This window comes from Rhamphochromis longiceps, linkage group LG6 (assembly GCF_057381845.1).
Source record: "Rhamphochromis longiceps isolate RC_006_pf linkage group LG6, R_longiceps_female_GT1.1, whole genome shotgun sequence".
NCBI lineage: Eukaryota > Metazoa > Chordata > Actinopteri > Cichliformes > Cichlidae > Rhamphochromis > Rhamphochromis longiceps.
Genome location: NC_140562.1, coordinates 35,565,119 through 35,586,360, shown reverse-complemented (window position 1 = coordinate 35,586,360; position 21,242 = coordinate 35,565,119). Strand labels below are relative to the sequence as shown.

The 21,242-nt window shown below is 38.9% G+C and overlaps 1 protein-coding gene across 1 annotated transcript; it reads left to right on the top strand.

Moving 5' to 3' along the window:
* The first annotated feature begins 625 nt into the window (after positions 1 to 625).
* prkacab (protein kinase, cAMP-dependent, catalytic, alpha, genome duplicate b) lies at positions 626 to 21,150 on the top strand. Its single transcript, XM_085410424.1, has 11 exons — positions 626 to 1,302; positions 2,733 to 2,794; positions 4,522 to 4,650; positions 8,452 to 8,550; positions 9,816 to 9,898; positions 10,397 to 10,523; positions 11,031 to 11,126; positions 13,468 to 13,590; positions 17,283 to 17,342; positions 17,437 to 17,541; positions 17,629 to 21,150. Exons 1-11 carry the CDS (start codon positions 1,257 to 1,259, stop codon positions 17,752 to 17,754), a joined length of 1,056 nt encoding a protein of 351 aa, XP_085266550.1. The 5' UTR covers positions 626 to 1,256; the 3' UTR covers positions 17,755 to 21,150.
* The last annotated feature ends 92 nt before the right edge of the window (positions 21,151 to 21,242 follow it).

Sequence of the window (21,242 nt, the reverse complement as noted above, 5' to 3'; positions counted from 1 at the left end):
GTCATATGCTAAGCTAAGCCTGCAGGTGTTCTAGGTGCTGGGGTGGATGTGCTGTGTTGAAGGAGGCTGTTGGAGGGTTTCGGTGACTGTAAAATATTCAGAGAGACGGTATCTCTCTGAGTGTTTAGAAAGACCGTCTTGTTTCCTAATATTATTTCTCACTAAATACACATCATTTAACGCACGACGGTCTGCGAAATGTTTAGAAGTCCTGCCAGCCCGACCGCGCCGCGCGTGCGTTAAATTCTGACCAACATTTCTAAAAATAGCTCGCGGTTGACGTCACTTGGCCAAACGTGTATCAGTCGCTTGGTGGCGGTGGGAGTGGGGGGCTGAAGAGGGTTTTTTTTTCTACCTGCCAATCGTTACTCAGAGCCAATGGACATCTTCACATTCGCCGAGATTCCCACGGTTCGCCCTCATCTAGCCAATGGAGGACGGAAACCAGGAAAAGTGGGCGGGTATGTCGTCGGGAGGAAAATAATCGGTGACGTTCCCCTCACTCGCTTTGTGTAGGGCGGTAGGATGGTGCTGCTCTTGATGGATTGCGAAGAGCCAATCAGTGCCTTCCGTGGGATACCGGCATACATAGGTTGCCAATCCGCGGGCTGGTTGCAGCTGTCAATCAAAAACCGGTTCTGGCTAGTAGGCGGGACGTTCAGTCGACTGTAGTTCCGTCATCTCGCTCGTCTCCGAGGCTACGGGGGGCCAATGTTGATTTGGGTGAATTCCCGTCGTCGTCGGACCCCGCCGAGGTTTAATTTTTAAAAGCTGGGTTTGGTAACAAAAAGTGGCGGCTCTTGGGCTGAGAATATCGCGTCCCCGCCTCTGGTGTCGTTTTTCTTTAGGCTGGGGAGAGGTGGGGAGCCGGGGGGGCTCGTTCGGCGGGGGCTGCAAGGAGGGACAGGCGAAGACTGGATCCTCCGTGTTCAGGCCATCTGCGCCGAGCTCGGCCTTACGGTCCAGTGAAGCCCCAACGACCGAGATACCTCAAAGGTATCCTCCCCGTGGATTTGAACTATATATCAATTGCCGGTTGCTGATGACTGAGGAGTGAGTGAGCCCGCTTTACCATCTCGTCTCGCCCTGGCACCGCATCAGCAGCTGCCAGGCTATTAAAGACCAAGACCTCGGAGTTAACGCTTGGTGCTTTTGGATTTAGAAAATACCGAACAGACCTAATCGAGATTAGATCGGCTTGAGAAGGCTGCAGGGCGGCCAAAAAGCCACGGATCGCCCGTTGACAGGTTGTCATCATGGGCAACGCGCCCACGGCCAGGAAGGGCAGCGAGATGGAAAGCGGTGGGTACCGTCGCCTGTACGCTACACATAACACATTGCTCTGTTCCAGACTCACGAAATCACCAGAGACGGTGTGACACAGCGGCTATGTTAGCTTCAGTTAACATTCCATGCAGCGGCCTATTTCTGCTGTCTGATTTAAAAAGATCCACTCATCCTGCTCAGTCCTTAAATAAGCCTGTGTCAGGATAGCTTTCAAGAACCCAAATTAGGCAGCTACATTTCAATTAACTAACCTCATAATATAGAGACAGATGAATAGGTGCTCGGTAGTAGTATTCCGCTTTGAACAGAGCTTTTTCTTTGGATTCAGTTGATGCTGCTTTATAATAAAGCAGGTGGTAGTGCCGTTTCCATAGCCAAATCACTTCACGAGGTGCAAAACAACCAACAGCTATTGTAAGCTGCAAGAATCTTGGCAACTTCACATCCTCTTGTACTCAAATCTTGGCGAGATCACAACAAGCTATGTGTCAGATATTTCCCAAACGCACAGTGCCTGTTGTCTCTGGAAAGAGATGCTGCTGAAAGTGTGGGGGCTATTTTGTTTGGTGAACCCCCTTAAGGTTTGCAGATTGACACTGAGTTAGTCTGATTGTCTGCTGTACTTTAAGTCCAAATATAGAAGGATGAGTGTGCTCATGTCTGGGGTTATACTTTTGTGTTTGTTTTTAAATTCATCATTTTTGAAATAGCAATTTACTAGGAAATGATATGTAAAGGTTTATTTAGTTATGTATGTGTCACAAACTGGAGTAAATCTGAATACTGTGATGGATTTCTTTTTAAGAAAATCAAAGAAACAGTTATTCCAAAAGGCTTAAATGCTTGACATTTAAATCAAGACATCTAAGTATATGACATAGCTACTTGGTATAAATGCATACCGGTCACTGAGCAGCTGACACTTTTAGTGAAGGTGAGAAGGGAAAGTGTTGATAGTTAATACCGGTAGGTCAACAAGTGTTTTGAAATGTGTCCTGGGATTTAAGCTTTTAAATGAGTATACTTGTTCATGAGATTTCAAGTTCAGGTATTTTTTTTGCACTTGAGAATATTCTGCATGTAGTTTTCAGACTATCAGCCATCTGGACTAATTGCTGTACATTTAGAAAAATCCCAACAGCCTGAATTACCTTACAGACAGATAAGACGATCAGTTTACGTCTCAAAACTTTCTACACACTGACAAATCATCCATGTAGCCACTGGGTCTTTGTGAGTAATAGTTATGAGCAGGTGGTTTTACGATGGATATGAATAAAATTTGATTTAATTAACAATTTTTAGTCAGACTCTGTGCTGTTGACTTCAGACAATAAAGTAGGTGTTCTGTTTCTTTATTTTGATGTTTTTTCACTTTCTGTATACACACAGATGCCCCACTAAAGCCTTTCTTATGTAAACACTGGTGTGTATTTTTTCCACAGTCAAGGAATTCCTTGCTAAAGCCAAAGAGGACTTCCTCAAAAAGTGGGAGAATCCTGCACAGGTTAGTGTGTGTACTAAGTCTGCCCACTAAGCTTCAGAAGTATGATACACAGGATTTATTGTTTGTACTTTAATCCTAACTTTGTTTGCATGTTAGAAAAACAGAATTTTCACTCCCAATTCTGTATGGCCAAAGAAATATATACATTACTTCTGTGTGGGCTGCTGTTTTTGAAAATGCCAATCATAGCTACTGAAATTTCACTTGTTTCATGTCTTTATTGTTTATTTGTTCAGTATTACCAGCTATCACTTTATGCAAATCACTGAAAATTATAATTTTAATATATACAGATGGCGGTATAAATACATTTGTTTGTAAATAGCATCAGTTTTATTATTTATTGGCTATTGGTTAGTGATGATGCTACTGTCTGACTGTTTTTAAAATGCAAGTTACTGTTTCAAGTAAACTGTGACATAAAACAACTCCATATGTTTTGTAATATTTAATGCTGCAAATTTATATTCAGTATACATATTTCATATTGTATGCAGTATGAGTAAGAAAGTTAGAAAATATCCCCAGGGCAATGTCAACTGTATCAACCCTAAAGCTGTGTGTGTGTGTGTGTGTGTGTGTGTGTGTGTGTGTGTGTGTGTGTGTGTGTGTGTGTGTGTGTGTGTGTTGTTGTTTTTTTTAATTCACTTGTTTTAGATCACCTAATATTCTTCATAGACATTAATTAAACCATTAAATATACATAAATCTGTATCAACATTGTTTTAATTTATACTGTATATAATTTTCTCCGTATGTTTTGGGACACTGGCTTATTTTTTTTTTGTATTTATTTAAGCTTATTGAAGCTAAATGATGAATTTGGGGTTAAAAAATATACTGAATTTTTATTCAGTTTTATTTATTATTTTCAGATTGTCAAATGAACAAATTAACACAATGATAAAAGGGCCCATTGCAATACTGTAATACTGAGCAAAGCTCACCAGTACTGCATTTTTTTTAAATGGATCTCAAGGATAGCTTGTTTCACTTGAAATGAGAGCTCTTTCAAACACATGTTGTGGGTTCACAGCTCCCAAATGCATGTACCACACTTGAAATCATCTTCAAAACGTTTTTATTTTTTATTCTACTTCGGAAGAAGTAATGAAGAAACAACCCACAGCTGTCAGTGAAACGGGTTATGTAGCAATGATCCAATTACACTTGAGCAGCTCAAACTATGGCACTGGGTATAAAAATTGCAGTGAAGGCAATATTTTTGTTTTGACTTTTGAGATAAAGCTGAATATCTAAGCCTAAACCAATATTTATCACATATGTATGCAAAACCGTCTATGACAGTATCTAAAAATATATGAGTGTTAAGCATGATTTGATTCTATGTAGGAAAACATCAATTATTTATGATAAATAAGTTTCTGGGACCATCTGAGCCTGAGAAACAGTTCAGGTACCACAAACATGAGTAAAAGTTTTTTCTTTATTGTTCTTCAAATTTACACTGTATCCTGTATGCACATGTGTATTACTTTCTATTAAGAAATTATAAACCATACATACCAAATATATTAATTTATATATATTATCTATTGCATATTTGTTTATGACATGTGCAAAGAATATATACCATGAAAATACAAGAATTAGTGATAAATGTGAGCACACGAGTAGCTGAAAATAAAAACTCGCTACCAGCAACATGACCCTAAATATCCCATTTTCACAAAAATCAGCTAACCGTTTTTGTTTTGTCTGTTCAGAACACTGCTTGCCTGGAGCAGTTTGAGAGGTTGAAAACCCTGGGCACGGGCTCATTTGGTCGTGTTATGCTGGTGAAGCACAGAGAAACGGGACAACATTATGCGATGAAGATCCTCAACAAGCAGAAGGTCAGTCTGGGTCAGGGGTCACCAGAATCACAGAGGGATTGGGGTGTTTAAATGCGCTCCCATCCATTTTTTAGTTAGTCTTCCCACAGAAAACAGAAATGTAATTGATGTGAATACTGCACTCGGAAGATTTTATTCTTTTATGCATTTTGTTAAAGGCCCTTCAAATACAGGTGAAATTATTATCTGAACCCACTTGTGCTGAAAGCAGGGATTAGTTACAGTCACAGAGCAGAGGTTGTCTTTACGTGGATAACACCAGAGTAATTTTAATATTCAGTTAAAATAAATCTTTGACTTAATCTGTGAATAAGATGATAATTACTCCACAATATAATTATATTATGGCTTAAAGTGTGTGAATGTGTGTGTGAATGGGTGGATGATTGTGTATAGTGTAAAGCGCTTTGGGGTCCTTAGGACCAAGTAAAGTGCTATACAAATACAGACCATTTACCATTTAATTATCATCTTATTGATAAAACACTGAGATTGGGATTTTAGCAAGATCAAAATCAGAATGAATATCTATATCTATCTATCTGTCATGCTGTACTAAAGTACTGGCAAAATAATTTTTACATCAGTAGGGACATGAAGGTAATCCATGAATTTACAGTCTTCTGCAAGTACTACTGACAGAACACATGCCTGAGAGAGTGAGAGAATGAATGTACATGAACACGATGGTGTTGTTTTGCTATGGCTGTTTTCACAAAAAAGTCTATGTTGCACTTGTTTCAGGGAGGTGGGCATTATACTTTTATTTATTTATTGCCTCTGCATACATAGCACCATATTGTTGTACTGAAAATTAACTTTAGTAAACAATTTAGATGGAGTTTTTGGTCCACAGGGTCATCTCCCAGGGTAAACCCAATACTTTCACAGAAGCTAAACTACCATCGCATCTATCTAAGACAGACCAAATCACTTCAAGGACATAGGGTCCCCAAACCATTTTAAAAATAGCCTCTGGCCCCACACAAGCCATTTTTGCACATGCAAATAGGGCAATGCGATGAAATAACTCCCTCAGTTTTCAGAGAACTGGGGTTACCCTGGTAAACAAACATTGCCTTTTAAGCTTTACTTGGTATCGCACTATTGGAAATGTAGCTCACTCCCAAATTGCATGCTCTCCTGCCAATAGCACCTCGAAGGCCGACACCTCACACCAACCCCAACGTTCAGCTAGCAGGCCTCATTAAGGCCTGAGCATGCAAGTGAGGACGCAGTTACATCAGAACAGTACAAATTAAAAAATGTGTGGAAGCCCAACTAGCAATAACAAAGATGTAATCCACAGAAACACCCTTAACAAGGCCCCACAAGGAAGCCATTTCTCTGGTAGAATGTGGATGCTGGTGAATGCTGGTTGCACTGGTAATCATGCCATCACTATAGCCTCCACCATGTAGTGTCACAGCCCTAATGAAAAGCTAAGCTAGATTCCCTAAACCTCGGCACAAAGGCAAGGGAAGGGACTGCAAACAGGAACTATGGCAAGATACCAAAAAATCCCTGAAGGCCTAAACTTGCCTTTGTGCCTCAGTTTAGAAAATTGCCATCAGCTCTTGCTAATTTATATGAGTCTCTGGGGCCAGGTACCTCTGACAGCCCTCCCCTCAAAAACAGCCTTCTAACCTTTCAATCAAGCATCTGTTTCCTCATAACCACCATACATAAGAGGACACTGGTTATGAACAATTTTGGGTCACTCCAGTGAGACATAGCTACCAGATATTTAGAGAAATTGTGACTGGGACTCAGATGACATCTCATATCCATCTGCAGAGAGGACACCTCCTGGGACACTGGCTATTACATGCTTGCATATCATATATATATATAAGCGTGACCTTATGGGGAAGATGGAAAATGGCCACAATGCCTGGATAGGAGGGAAAATGACATCCTCCTCATCGTCATCATTATCATCAGAAGATACTTTTTAACTCATCCTCATCTTCTTCCTCCTTGGAGTTGAGGAGCTGATTAAAAAAGGAGTAAGTTCAGCCTTGGGGTCTTTGATCATATCCCCCCAGCAAGTGCAACCTGAGCTGGGTATGTTGCTCAGCTTTGCTGCAGTGTCAGAAAGACAGGGATCGGCTTTTGCGGCCCTGGGCACTTGCAAATGCGACTCCAGGATTCTGTCTGCCCATGTGACGCCTTTGCATGTTTGACACCCACATAAGTGATTCAGAGGGGTTGGGGGGGGTTCCCTCAGATATTCAACCAGCAAAAGCAACGTCCCTAACCTTGCTACCACTACCATTTACCACTACCAGAGAATGCAGTGGCACCCATAGGCACCAATTTTCAGCTTGGACAGCTAGCAAATAGCTATACAAGCACAAGCTCACTTGATGTGCTGACTTGATAAGGTGCAGAATTGCAACAACACGACGACTGCTTACTAGAAAAATATACTGACATAATTAAAATATAATTAAATAAAATATTTATGTTAGTAATCCTGAAACCAGAAACGTTCAGGGAATACCTTTCACAACTGGATCTGTAAACTGTTAAGTGGATAACCTTGGTCCAGGATCACTGGTTAAGCTCTAATGATCTTCACAGGGAAGAAGGCAAGAATGCCTGGTGTGGGGCCAGGACCTATTATAAAGGGGGTCGGGCGAGCCTGTGTCCTTGAAGTGATTGGTCTGTTACAGATGGAAGTGGTGGAAGTGGAGTATCTGTGATTGGTCTCGCCAGAGAGGCCCAAGTGGCATACCAAGTGAGGTTTAAAAGAGAATACTATTTTAACCAGGTGCTGCCACCCTACCGATGCAGCCTTGTTGTAACTGGTGATGTAGAATATGTTCATAAGTCTTCCCAGCCAAAAATCTGCCACAAACTCTTGTTTCCTGTTAAATTTTGCACTATCCGCCTTGCAACCTCCTTTCATCTAAACTACTTCTAACTCTAAGCTGATTTCCCATGAAACCCCAACACGTTTCATAGTTATTTTAAAGTTCAAAGACATGGCACAATAGCACACTGGCCTATAGTCTTAATTATGGAGGAAAATCTTGAGAATACGGACTTCAGGTTGTTTTCGTAAATGCCACAGATGTCTTGCTGTACCTGGAGTGTCTGTTTGTTAAAGTTACACAATTTTGGAGACAGTAATACTACTGTCTTTTCATAAAGAAGTAATGTAATAAGTAAGAGTCTTTTTATCATTTGGTGAGCAGCTGAGATATGATTTTGAATGTCAGCAGAAGGGTACAGTGAAAGAAGTTTGTTGGAGGTGTGCAGTCTTTTGCCTGCAGCGCTTCATCTTACAGCTCACTCTGGCTGTTGCTTCTTGTTCCATTACTTTCTGCAGTATCTCAAACTGATCTGCTGTCAAAGAAATATGTCAGTTATATTGTTTTGTTGATCCATTTTTAATGAATGATAACAGTAACAAACACAATGCATTTCCAGCTGATACTTCATAATAAAAGCAAGCTCATTTTTCAAAAGTTAAATGGTTTTAATGGGAAGATGCAGCAGTAGGAAATGTTCGGTTTTCATTATCAGTAACTTAATACAGCATTTTTTCCAGTAATGGTGCCACAGACACCCATGTTATAATCCTCCAATTGCAAAAACACTCAAATATTGTGATGATTGGGCCATAGGCAGCATATTACTTCAACCTGTGAGAGATGTCTTAACAGATATGTATTTAAATGAAAATTGCTAGTTTCATATTTGCCTTAAATTTCACACTCTTGTCTTACTGGGTAAAATGTCTCTCTCTCACTCTCTCTCTCCTTCTTCTTTCTGTCTCTCTCTGCCTTTCAGGTGGTCAAGCTCAAGCAGATAGAGCACACTCTAAATGAGAAGAGGATTCTTCAGGCTGTCAGCTTCCCTTTTCTGGTGCGGTTAGAGTACTCATTCAAGGTATGGATTATTTTAGGTGTGTGAGAGCACACATGCCTGTGGTTGTTTGATGACAGCGAGTGACTGCTTAATTTCTCACACAATTAAAATAACAATAAAAGAACTCTTTAGCAAAGTTTCGCATATTAATTCATTAAAAAGCCACAGACAAATGTTATGATCCATTCGAAGCTGTTTCTTAGCTGCCTGATTAATATATATCCATCTTTGTGCTGGTCTCAACCAACTCCTGAAGTTACTAACTTGCCACTAAATACTATTTTCAACTGCTAGTTGTTACTTTGGTCACTGCTGGCAATGGTCAGTGCTTTATTTAACATGTGTTATGCATACCTGTACTTAAAATGATTCTGAAACAATAATAAGCAGAAAATGGCTAAAATTTGTTACAGATCCGATGATGGTTTGGTTACTCACACACAAATTAGTTAATTCAAAAAATAATTTGCTTTATTTATTCAAACTATGAACTAAGTGGTCACATTAAGTCTGCATGTTTTTAAAGACCTCTTGGAAGTGTTTACAAGTATCTTTGGCCAGCAGATGAGAAGCCTATTTGTAATATTTTTGAAAATTGAGCACCAACTCTGATTGTTTTAATGATTAAAATTAAATAATTTATAGTGCATTAATCTTTCAGTCTACTACCCCTTCCATCACCACTGTCAGTCCTGTTGAGTTGTATGTAAGTACATGGTGAAGTTGGCTTTAGATGTCACATGAGCGTGTGACATGGACGTGCACAGACTAATCCTGCTGATGGCTATACTCCAATTAATGCCTTATTCAGGTTAAGCTGTTTAGATGCACCTGGAAAGCCAGGGATTGACTATCCTAGACACCTTAAATAAACCTATTAACAGAATATTCCAGTCCACGTGTGTTGTCCTACACACAGGAGGAAGAGTCAACAAGAACAAAACATACGCAGTGTGATTTGTGTTAGTCGGTTACACTACTTATATCTTGCAAAACTGTGATATAAACAACACACAATATACAAACCAGGCCTTCAGTAATGTTCCTGGGTTAAAGTACTTTATTATTTATATGGCAATACTATAAATAATAGTCAGTTAATGCTAACTAGCAAAATACCAGCTAGATTAAACAATTTGGTAACTGGTGAAATTGCTCTTCTCTTTTTTAGCTCACGTAATTGAGTTTTAACTCCTGTATATGTGTGTACCTGAAGTGCATCCATACATGGGCATGCTTTTGTGTGTTTGTGTGAGTGCCACTAACCTTCGTCCTCCTTTCTGCAGGACAACACTAACCTCTACATGGTGATGGAGTATGTGCCAGGTGGCGAGATGTTTTCCCATCTACGGAGAATTGGCAGATTTAGGTCAGTGTTTGAATAAAGTTTATATCCAGAAGCATTTTGTGGATTGCTACAAGAGTAAACAGTGGACTTTGAAAGCATTTCTGTTATCTTGTATTCTACATAGGCACAAAGCACAACAACTCTAGAAAAGTTTGGATACTGTGTCGCAATATAAGATTTAAAAACCTTTTTTCCCCAGAAGAATTATTATACTATCCATGTCTAGAGTTACATGACATTATAACTTAATTAACAGCTTAATCCAAAGTTGCAAGATGATCTGGCTTATCCCAAAGCAGCAAACAAATGTCATGCTATTTCAGATTATAGTATAATGTAGAGTATTGCTTGCCTACATCTTTTCCATGTATTAATTCCCATTCAGTATTCTTTCTTCCATCATGTCTCCTAACCTACGGCAGTATTTTCAGCTCTTCTCATCTCTATGCTAGACTCAAGTCATCTCTGCTATTCGATCACCAAACAGATCCCCTTTTGTCTCGTTGTGTTTATGTGCAGTGAGCCTCACGCTCGGTTTTACGCTGCTCAAATCGTTCTGACCTTTGAGTATCTCCATGCTTTGGACCTGATCTACAGAGACCTGAAACCTGAAAACCTGCTCATAGACCAACAGGGCTACATACAGGTAACAAACTTACTGTTAATTATTTATCCTTCACAGACCGTGCTGATGAATTTGTGTTCCATATTTATTATGTCTGCAACTGACAGTAATTTTTTTAGCACACATTAATCCATCTGTTTTATTCCATTTATCTAACATCTTTTTACTTAAATATTTTAAAACTATCATCACAGTAAGAGTTTTCTAGAGCTCAAAATTAGAATATTTTATGCCACGTACAGCTCAACAGATATGAGGACATTTATTTTCAGTGTGAGATTCGTTAACCTTACAAAGGTGTTCTTCACTCTGGAATCGTCTCTGTGTGCTGGTGTACCACCCTCTAGTGGCGAACTGTTGCATAACAGCTGGTGACAATTTCCCTTGATGCGGCTGTTTTTAGTGCCTCTCTTTCTTGCTGCCTTTCATGTGGTGTTACTTAGCCTATTTGAATTTTTTTTTTCTTTTTTTTTTTTATTCTTTTTTTTTTACTCACTGTCGTTGTCATTGTTCTTTGTCCCCTCTTAGGTTACAGATTTTGGCTTTGCCAAACGTGTGAAGGGCCGGACCTGGACACTGTGTGGCACCCCAGAATATCTGGCTCCAGAGATCATTCTCAGCAAGGTGCGCTTGGCAGCCAGCTGAACTAACTTTAAGCTTGGGGTAGAGGCTTCTTCGTTTTTTAAGGCTAGGATTATATTCACTTGTGGATAGCTGTAGGTACCTCATAGGAAAGATTGTTTCTATTATACATTTTTACAGTTTGCTTGGAGTCCAACTGGAAGACAAATGCATAACTGTTGGTTTTTCTTTCAGGACAAGTCCTAAAAATCATGTGATAATATGTGAAGGTCCAATAGCTTACTTTGCTTACTTGCAAACTATAATACCAACGTTAAACCCCTGTGAATTTAAAGCTGATCACACGAATAATCTGCAGTAATATACAGTCATATAAATAATCCTAGCAGGACATGTTTTAGCAGTACTTTTGACAAGCAAATTGCGGTTCACTCTACATGTGCATATACGCTTTAAGATACTGGGAGCATTGTGACACAAAAACATGCCCATCTGTCTGTATCAGTCCCACCCCAGATGCTCTATGAATGTGTGTGCACACAGATGAGAAGTTGTGTACACCTGAGTAGAGAACACACAGGTCTCTTCAGTGTTTGACATATGTTAGCAAAACACTGATGACAAAACTCATTAAGAATATTGTTGTTTGCACAGACTGGCAGCATCCTCATTAGGTGCCAGGCTTTGGGAAGCTTACGTGCCAGCAACTTTAAAATTGTGCAATAAGTATTAAAAGAACATTTGAAGTGCTGCAGTTTGTATATATATAGACATTTATGGGCTTTGTAACCCTGGTGGGTTGTGATCTATAGACTCTGTGAGTGACAAGCAGGTTCAAGTTTCTCTTTCTTAAACACCAAAATGATGGGAGAGTATTTTCACTGTGCTCTCTGTAGCTCAGGTCACTGGAAGACTGCCACATTCACATTCCTCATTTTTTTTCCCAACAGTTGAAGGTAGGATCAAAAATTGCTGTCAGAGATGGGTGGAGGCTTTAAATAAGCAACTTTTAAATGTTACACAAATAATTATATAAAGTAGTTCATCCAAATGGTGTTGAATGGTAGTGCCCAATATTATAAACAATACTAAATAATGTGGCTAAACTTTTAATTCCAATAAATCCAAACTATAATGTAAGTGAGGTTTCCGCTAAATGACTGAATGACTTACAAATAAATGTTTACAATCAGACAGGAAAAGTCATTAAAGCAATTATTAAATCCAGTGTATATAATAAAATGTACCACAAGTCACCAAATTTAGTCTTAACAGACAAGCTTTTTGTCTCAAAGGCATCCCAAGATACTCCTCACAACAAGAAGTGAACATATCATTATCGAAAACTGACATATCATTATTAAAATGGAGCTATTCTCTTTATTTCATGCTCTGTATTTTTATTTTTTGGGGATTTTATTATTGTAGTTTTGCATGATTCACAGTTCGAGGTAATCATTTGTCTTATTCTGGGACTTGGTGCAGCCCCTCAGTTCCTCCACTGTGACTGAAACAAGTTTTCACTCCTCTCCCTTTGAGGCCACCCTCGCTTTAAGTCAACTCACAAATGAATGATTTGAATAGCAGGTGGGTGGGGCTTATGTGCTCAGGCAAAAGCTGAGTATCTGAGATGACCACTCTTGGTGTCTTTGTCATCATGCAGATCCACAAGCTTAAACAGAGTGCCAGAAACTGGGTGTTGAAAGCTGTCTGAAGCCTTATTATTTTAAAAGTTTGGCTATGCTTAATGTGAACGTCGAACATTGTAGCAGTACATATCTGCACTTTGCATTAGGAAAACATATTGAGTGTAAGATATCTTGGAAAGCTAATATGTAGTTAGATTGGAATAAGGATTGAATAAAATTGAGTCTCTGAGACCATGTATATAGGAATTCATTTGGGACCTCGAGTGTAGTGTGAGTGGACCTTTTAAAGGTTTGGTCCAAGTACTCCAACCATGTGTACTAACTATGATACAGACACGTGTAGACACAAGCTGTCCAGTAACTGACAGTAACTAAGGCTAACAGGCTGTGAATGCATCCTTACTGTGTGCAGCTTTATATAACACTTTATAATCTGGAGATACTGAGTTGACAATTAATTATGTGGAATAAAACAAGCCACTTTATTGATTTGTAATTTTACTGTAAATAACAGACTATCGAGATAGTTCATCATTTATTTTCTGTGGGTTTTTTTTTTTTGTCTGGGGAATTGGTGCATTTGTTGATATTACCCGTGTACACAATTCATTACAGACATATGATGAAATATACATTTACTGCATCATTTTATATTTTATCTTAAATTAACTTAATGTTTTTTCTTTCTTCTTCCGTTACTCCATCCTTGTCATGCCCCCCGCTACATCCACCAGGGGTATAACAAAGCAGTAGACTGGTGGGCATTGGGTGTACTCGTCTACGAGATGGCAGCAGGGTACCCGCCTTTCTTTGCTGATCAGCCCATTCAGATCTATGAAAAGATTGTTTCAGGGAAGGTGAGTTTGACTGTCTGATTAGCATTTTGTGCTAATATTTAATGCTTTACACAAGAGAACATGACTCATGATGTGATATTAGGTTGTTTTTTTGTTGTAAAAATGTATTTTAGTTTACTTTGTATTTAAATTTCAGTTTTAGGTTAATCCTGAAAGAGTTTTGGGCAATGTTTTTTTCTTTTTTCTTTTTTTTTGTGGTAGAGTGGGTATGGTGTAGTTTCAAAAAATGTGTTTTTACCATAGAAACACGGACCAAGTAGAAGCATCTGTTTTGATCTGTTCAGCCATGTTTTTCCTTTGTTGGTCTCTGAAAATACTCTGTGGTTTGCATTGTATTTGTTCCACCCACATTGTTGTTTCCAGATGTGTAAAAAGCAGCAATTTTTTACGCCATCATATTAGAGAACCTGGCAGTTAGAGCCTTGATCCAGCATAATAAATCTGATCAGGGAGGATGTAAGAGGAGCATATTTCCTTTATTTATTTCTTGTATATTTATAAGGGGAGTATTGTGATCGTTTCCAGTTCCATAATTTTATATTTGGACTTTAATAGAGTTGTGTTGCATGATTCAGATTCCAAAATAATCCTTATGTATTTTATAACAACCATTGATACAGCACCTCAGTTCATCCACTGTCTGAACTAAGCTATTTTGGCTCTGCCTCCTTTGAAGCCACCCTCTCTTTAATTCATCTTTCCTCTGACTGGCTGTCCACCTCACACAAAGAATTTGAATAGCATCATGTTCACTGTACCTGAGGTAACCATACTGAGACTATCTGCTATCTTTTGACATCATGCAGATCCAAAGTTATGTTCGCTTGTATATGAGTATTTTAGTAAACTTAACTTAACTTAACTTAACTGTGTGGTAGTTTGAACCACTGAAAACAGCTTTTGAAAAATACCTTTGAGGGTGAAAATTTTTTAAATCTATATATCTGCATTTATGTGTGGACAAGGAACATTTAGGTTTTTCTCTCGCAACATGAAAGCTGTCCACCTTTATCTCCCCTGAGCTAGTCACTGTGGATCAGTTGATATGAAAAAGACAAACTACAGGAAAAAGAAGAAATTAGGTGGAGGACATGGACCACATGATCTGTCAAACCCAGATAAGAAACGCATGGCAATAAAAACAAAGAAAACAAAAATACGCCTCAAAATTCTCCATCATCTGTGTTATAGTGTCAAAAAAGAGAATATTAGAAGATAAGTTATGACATCAGACAATGATTGAAGTTATGTTTACACATGTTTTATTTTGAGGGGTTTTTATTTATTTATTTAATTGTAATTCTGAGTATATGGGGCCTTACGGTCAACTGTAAATGATGACTGAAAAAAAAATAAAAATAATAATAAGTAGCAGTGGTATAGTAGAAGTAGTAATACTCATTTTAAAGACCTATGTCATGCCCTCATTTGTTCATGCACACAGTCTGAAGGACTTCTAATTATGTAAAATACAAACCTACGAAAACATTGATAAATCTGTGCGTGAAATGTTGTTGTGAGTACAGACTTTTAGACACATAAGAACAAAGCGGACAAGTTTGGCCATACATGCACAGCTACACGTTTGGAGAAAACCAGACACAGCATAATAGCACGTACACCTCAAACCATTAATCAACTCTGTGGAGGGGTGATGTGTTTTATTTTTCTGTTATTGTGTGCTTATTCTACAGGGAGTGCAGAATTATTAGGCAAGTTGTATTTTTGAGGAATAATTTTATTATTGAACAACATCCATGTTCTCAATGAACCCAAAAAACTCATTAATATCAAAGCTGAATGTTTTTGGAAGTAGTTTTTAGTTTGTTTTTAGTTTTAGCTATTTTAGGCAACTTAACAAAAAACAAATATATACCCATTTCAATTATTTATTTTTACCAGTGAAACCAATATAACATCTCCACATTCACAAATATACATTTCTGACATTCAAAAACAAAACAAAAACAAATCAGCGACCAATATAGCCTCCTTTCTTTGCAAGGACACTCAAAAGCCTGCCATCCATGGATTCTGTCAGTGTTTTGATCTGTTCACCATCAACATTGCGTGCAGCAGCAACCACAGCCTCCCAGACACTGTTCAGAGAGGTGTACTGTTTTCCCTCCTTGTAAATCTCACATTTGATGATGGACCACAGGTTCTCAATGGGGTTCAGATCAGGTGAACAAGGAGGCCATGTCATTAGTTTTTCTTCTTTTATACCCTTTCTTGCCAGCCACGCTGTGAAGTACTTGGACGCGTGTGATGGAGCATTGTCCTGCATGAAAATCATGTTTTTCTTGAAGGATGCAGACTTCTTCCTGTACCACTGCTTGAAGAAGGTGTCTTCCAGGAACTGGCAGTAGGACTGGGAGTTGAGCTTGACTCCATCCTCAACCCGAAAAGGCCCCACAAGCTCATCTTTGATGATACCAGCCCAAACCAGTACTCCACCTCCACCTTGCTGGCGTCTGAGTCGGACTGGAGCTCTCTGCCCTTTACCAATCCAGCCACGGGCCCATCCATCTGGCCCATCAAGACTCACTCTCATTTCATCAGTCCATAAAACCTTAGAAAAATCAGTCTTGAGATATTTGTTGGCCCAGTCTTGACGTTTCAGCTTGTGTGTCTTGTTCAGTGGTGGTCGTCTTTCAGCCTTTCTTACCTTGGCCATGTCTCTGAGTATTGCACACCTTGTGCTTTTGGGCACTCCAGTGATGTTGCAGCTCTGAAATATGGCCAAACTGGTGGCAAGTGGCATCTTGGCAGCTGCACGCTTGACTTTTCTCAGTTCATGGGCAGTTATTTTGCGCCTTGGTTTTTCCACACGCTTCTTGCGACCCTGTTGACTATTTTGAATGAAACACTTGATTGTTCGATGATCACGCTTCAGAAGCTTTGCAATTTTGAGACTGCTGCATCCCTCTGCAAGATATCTCACTATTTTTGACTTTTCTGAGCCTGTCAAGTCCTTCTTTTGACCCATTTTGCCAAAGGAAAGGACGTTGCCTAATAATTATGCACACCTGATATAGGGTGTTGATGTCATTAGACCACACCCCTTCTCATTACAGAGATGCACATCACCTAATATGCTTAATTGGTAGTAGGCTTTCGAGCCTATACAGCTTGGAGTAGGACAACATGCATGAAGAGGATGATGTGGACAAAAAACTCATTTGCCTAATAATTTTGCACTCCCTGTAGAGTCAAATGTGACACCATTTTTCCGACAAAGGAAGCTTGGTTGACCAACGAGAAAGTCATCTCACACACACGAGCAAATCTAAAACAGAAGGTTCAACGGCCTAGTCAAAGTCCATACTTAAACCTGATTGAATTACTGTAGCTGGAACTCGAGAGCTGTGCACAAATGCACGCCAGCAAGCTTCAATGAACCGAAGCAACCATTGTAAAGAAGAGTGGGCTAAAAATCCTCCACAACAATGTGAGAAGTCTGGGAAGTCTCTCAAGACAATTACTGGAAGTTATTGCTGGAAAAGGTTCTTCTACAAGCTACTGATTCATATGATGTACTTAGTTTTTCCCAGAACTACATAGAGCCATGTCATTGTATTATAAGAATCTACCAGTGCTTCACTACAGAAGATAACGAACCCGAGAGCCTGAATCTCATCACTACATGAAGTTATCACTGGTTCAATCCTCATTTTGTGCTCTGCCCTTAGGTTCGTTTCCCGTCTCACTTCAGTTCAGACCTGAAAGACCTCCTAAGGAACCTGTTACAGGTGAGAGCAAATACCGCAGGCATTCAGACGTTTAGGTTACATTTATTTTTTCTTTAACGTGACCGTGAGAAAAATATGTTTGTGTTATTTTAAGGTGGATCTCACAAAACGTTATGGAAACCTCAAAAATGGGGTCAATGATATCAAGGGACACAAGTGGTTTGCAACAACTGACTGGATTGCCATTTACCAGAAAAAGGTATGTTTTGGTGAGTGTACTGTGTGGCATGTGAGACTTTTCTTCCCTTCAGTTTGTTTTATAATAGTTTCCTTTATGTGACTTTAGGTGGAAGCTCCCTTCATCCCCAAGTTCAAAGGACCAGGCGACACCAGCAACTTCGACGACTACGAGGAGGAGGAGATTCGCGTCTCCTTCACTGAGAAATGTGCCAAGGAGTTTGCTGAGTTCTAGAGTTAGAGAGCAAGAGAGGAAGAAAGAAGGAAATAGGGAGAGTCAAAGGTAGGCTGGTCAAGTGGGAGACATAAGGAGAAAGTACTGTCTCCTGTCCAATCACAAGCACCAGCTACAAAGAGGAAAAATCGGATAGAGAAGGAAAAAAGAGCAAGGAGACTGATAACCAGCAGTGTTGCCTTTTCTGTTGTGTTTTTGTTGTGTTTTATTTATTATTCTGTCTTATTTATGGATCCCTTTATAATGAAGGTGTGCTTCATGGGTGTTGAGAATCCAACTAATTTGGAGTTGCCTCTACACATTTTCACCCGAGATCTTCCCTTTTCCTTTTCCTTTTTTTAAATCCATCTTTTAGTCATATTCACACCGCAGCAAAGAGAAATCAGCCTGTCTGTGCTGATCTAGTCCAGCCTCTTAGTCATTACATGAAGACTAATGAGTTTTGTGCAAGTTTAGGTCTCAGTCTGGACAAAAGTTTCTTAAATTTTAACCGACAACTGGCTAACATGCTCTTTGTTTTTTTTTAAGCAGGAAGGGCATGTAAGTAGCAGGTTTAATAGGTCTTGCACACGTACTTTCAGCTTGGATGACTTTACATTTTGCAGTTTTATCTCAATTTTTCCTTCAGAATTTAAACTTTTACCCTTTCATATCATAGACACACGACATAACTTAAGGCTTGATGGGCCAACAAAAAAAAACAAAAAAAATGAATGCATTGTGTGTGCAAAATAAATTTCATCGAGAGACAGATGATGTTTTAAGGGGAAAAAAAGTCAGTTACGTTTACTGTGTAACTATCCATCTACCGTTCTTATCATTGTTAGAATTAGTGCATATCTACGGTACTCCATTCTAAATGTTATTAGATACTAGTGGCTCCAATGATATCATGTCACGCTAACAAACAAGGAAATACGAGTAAGGGGATGGAATTAACTCGGTTTTTAAGGGTGTTTTAAAGAAACACTGTAACGTAATGGTATCTCAGGTTTGAACATATCACTTAATAGACATTTTATTAACATACAGTGTTAGGATCAGCAGGTAAATCTGTGATATGGATTTGGGAATTTAAAGTTCTGGTTCAAATTAAGAGAAACAAAAGGGAATATTCAGACTTTTGGTTAGCGTCTTCCACAGTTTGCCCTTCCAGAAGATTTGATTTTGCTAACTGACTCGACAACTTTGTTTTCATGAAAGCACTTCCTGTCTCGGCTCAGAGTTTACGTAATGGCCACAGTGATTCTGCTTACTGAATCAAGCCTTTGGCCCTTGATTACTCCAACTGAAAGAGACCGCTTGAGGCAAACTACCTTGAACTGCTTCCGGCTGGTGGCCTTCAGAGCATTTTGACCAGTCACTGATGGCAGTTTGGATAGTGCGCTTTTATGGTCTTCAATGGAAATATGTATTCATGTTCACCTCATCTTATTACCCATCCCTTTCTTCTTATCACTTGTAAAGTAGGACCACACTCTATGTGACAGTCTTATATGTGACAGCAGCTCTGTTACTGTTTATGTGTTTTAAACATGCACAGTTTTTGTTTCGTTTTGTTTTTTGTGTGTTGGTGATGATGTAAAGATGACTGGCACTCCATTTAACAAGTTAGTGAAAGCTAGAGCTTCTGGCGGTGAATCGAGCTAATACCGAGAAGAGAGAAAAATAATCATAGCGCATGGTATACAACCTGCTGATTTGAAGAATACAACAAATAGCACTTTTGGTATTCAGTGTCTCCTTGGCTCCTGAGCTATGGTCACAGAATATTTCAGCAATGGCCAGAGAGGGTCGTTACTGTAGGATTTGTTCATTCACAATTTATGAGATAAAACAAAGTGACACTGATGTTCGTTTCAGACATCAAAATGCCTTCTTTATTGCTGTAATTTAATGTGCCACAATAATGATGGTTTCCTAATTTGATTTATACAGGCGCTTTGGTTTTTCTCCCATCGTTATAAACTGGATAATATAAATTCACATACTTCCCTCGAGTCTGAAACAGTTCAGATAGCAAATATATATATATATATATATATATATATATATATATATATATATATATATATATATATATATATATATATATATATATATATATATATATATATATATATATATATATCTCAAGCATTTTCTCCAGGATACACATTTGTTATGTGTAATGGTTTGTGTCTATCATTTGTAATATGGAACAATAGCTAATTGTCCACTTGCCATATTTACTTATTTATTCGATCAACACTCTTTTCCCACTCTGTGCGTGACCCCAGATTTACAGTGTGGTAATTTGTTTAAAAAAAAGATCAATTTGAGAATGTGCATCACAGAAGCACAGTGTCAGCTGAAGGTCTTAAAGGACCACTCCGGTGATTCAGCTTTACTGTTTAGTAAACTTGCATCAGAGGCTGCGTTATCTTATTAGTGCCTTGCATGGGTCAAGCTCCAAAAAACAAAGTCCTACATCTCCCACATCCTTTAAATTCTGCATAAATGTACAGTTTGTAACGCAGGCTGTTTGGGACTCTGCAAGGCCTGTCAGAATTACACGGGTGATGTGGTGTATTTAATTTCCTTTTATTAGTTTATTTAACAGAGAGAAAGAGATATCAACTGAAACAGGAGACAGCATTTCAAGAATAAATGGACTAGGACAATAATGCTGGGTCACTTTTAAGGCTACTGGATATTGTGCTTGTGTGTGGCATAGTCCCAAAAGTAAAGTTAAATGACCACAAACCAACTGCCACAGTAAACCTGGGGCTTCACAGAGAAATGAGTCACTTACAAGGCAACTAACATGGATCCGACATGTCTCTCCTGTATTAATGTTTCCCCTTCTTTTTCACTGAGGCAGATTAACCAGCTGAAAAACTCCAGATTTTATCAATGAATCTGACGCCAAAATCATAGTGGCAGATAAATGGTGGAAAGAGCTGCAAGCTGTAAGCCTAGTTGTAGTCATCAGCTGGCTTACTGGTTAATTTAAAAACCATTATTATTATTATTATTAATAAACTGTTTACATCACTTGTTGAGGTTTCACATTCGCTGTATTTCCTCCATGTCAGGTTTAATGTTGAATATATCATCATGGACAAAATGTTTGAAGTTATAATACAATATTATTATGTGTCTCCTCGATGTTTTTGCAGTGATACAACTTCCTCTCCATGCAGGCACAATGCTGGTACATACTGTCGCACTTTTTAGGGAAATGAGACCCCAATATAAACCATATTAACCCCCGCCACAGACATACTATACACACACACATACACACACTGCAAAGAGAAGCGTCTAAAGTCACGGAAACGGTGACATAAAAATACGAAGTGTAATATTTTGCAACATGAGTATCATTCCAATAAAGTTTTACTTGTAAAATTCTCCTGAACTCCCGCGTCCTCATTTGGGTGTGGAGCTGAAACGTGAAAGTTCCACGTTTGCCGAAAAGTGAGCGGATGCTGAGGTATTTAAAG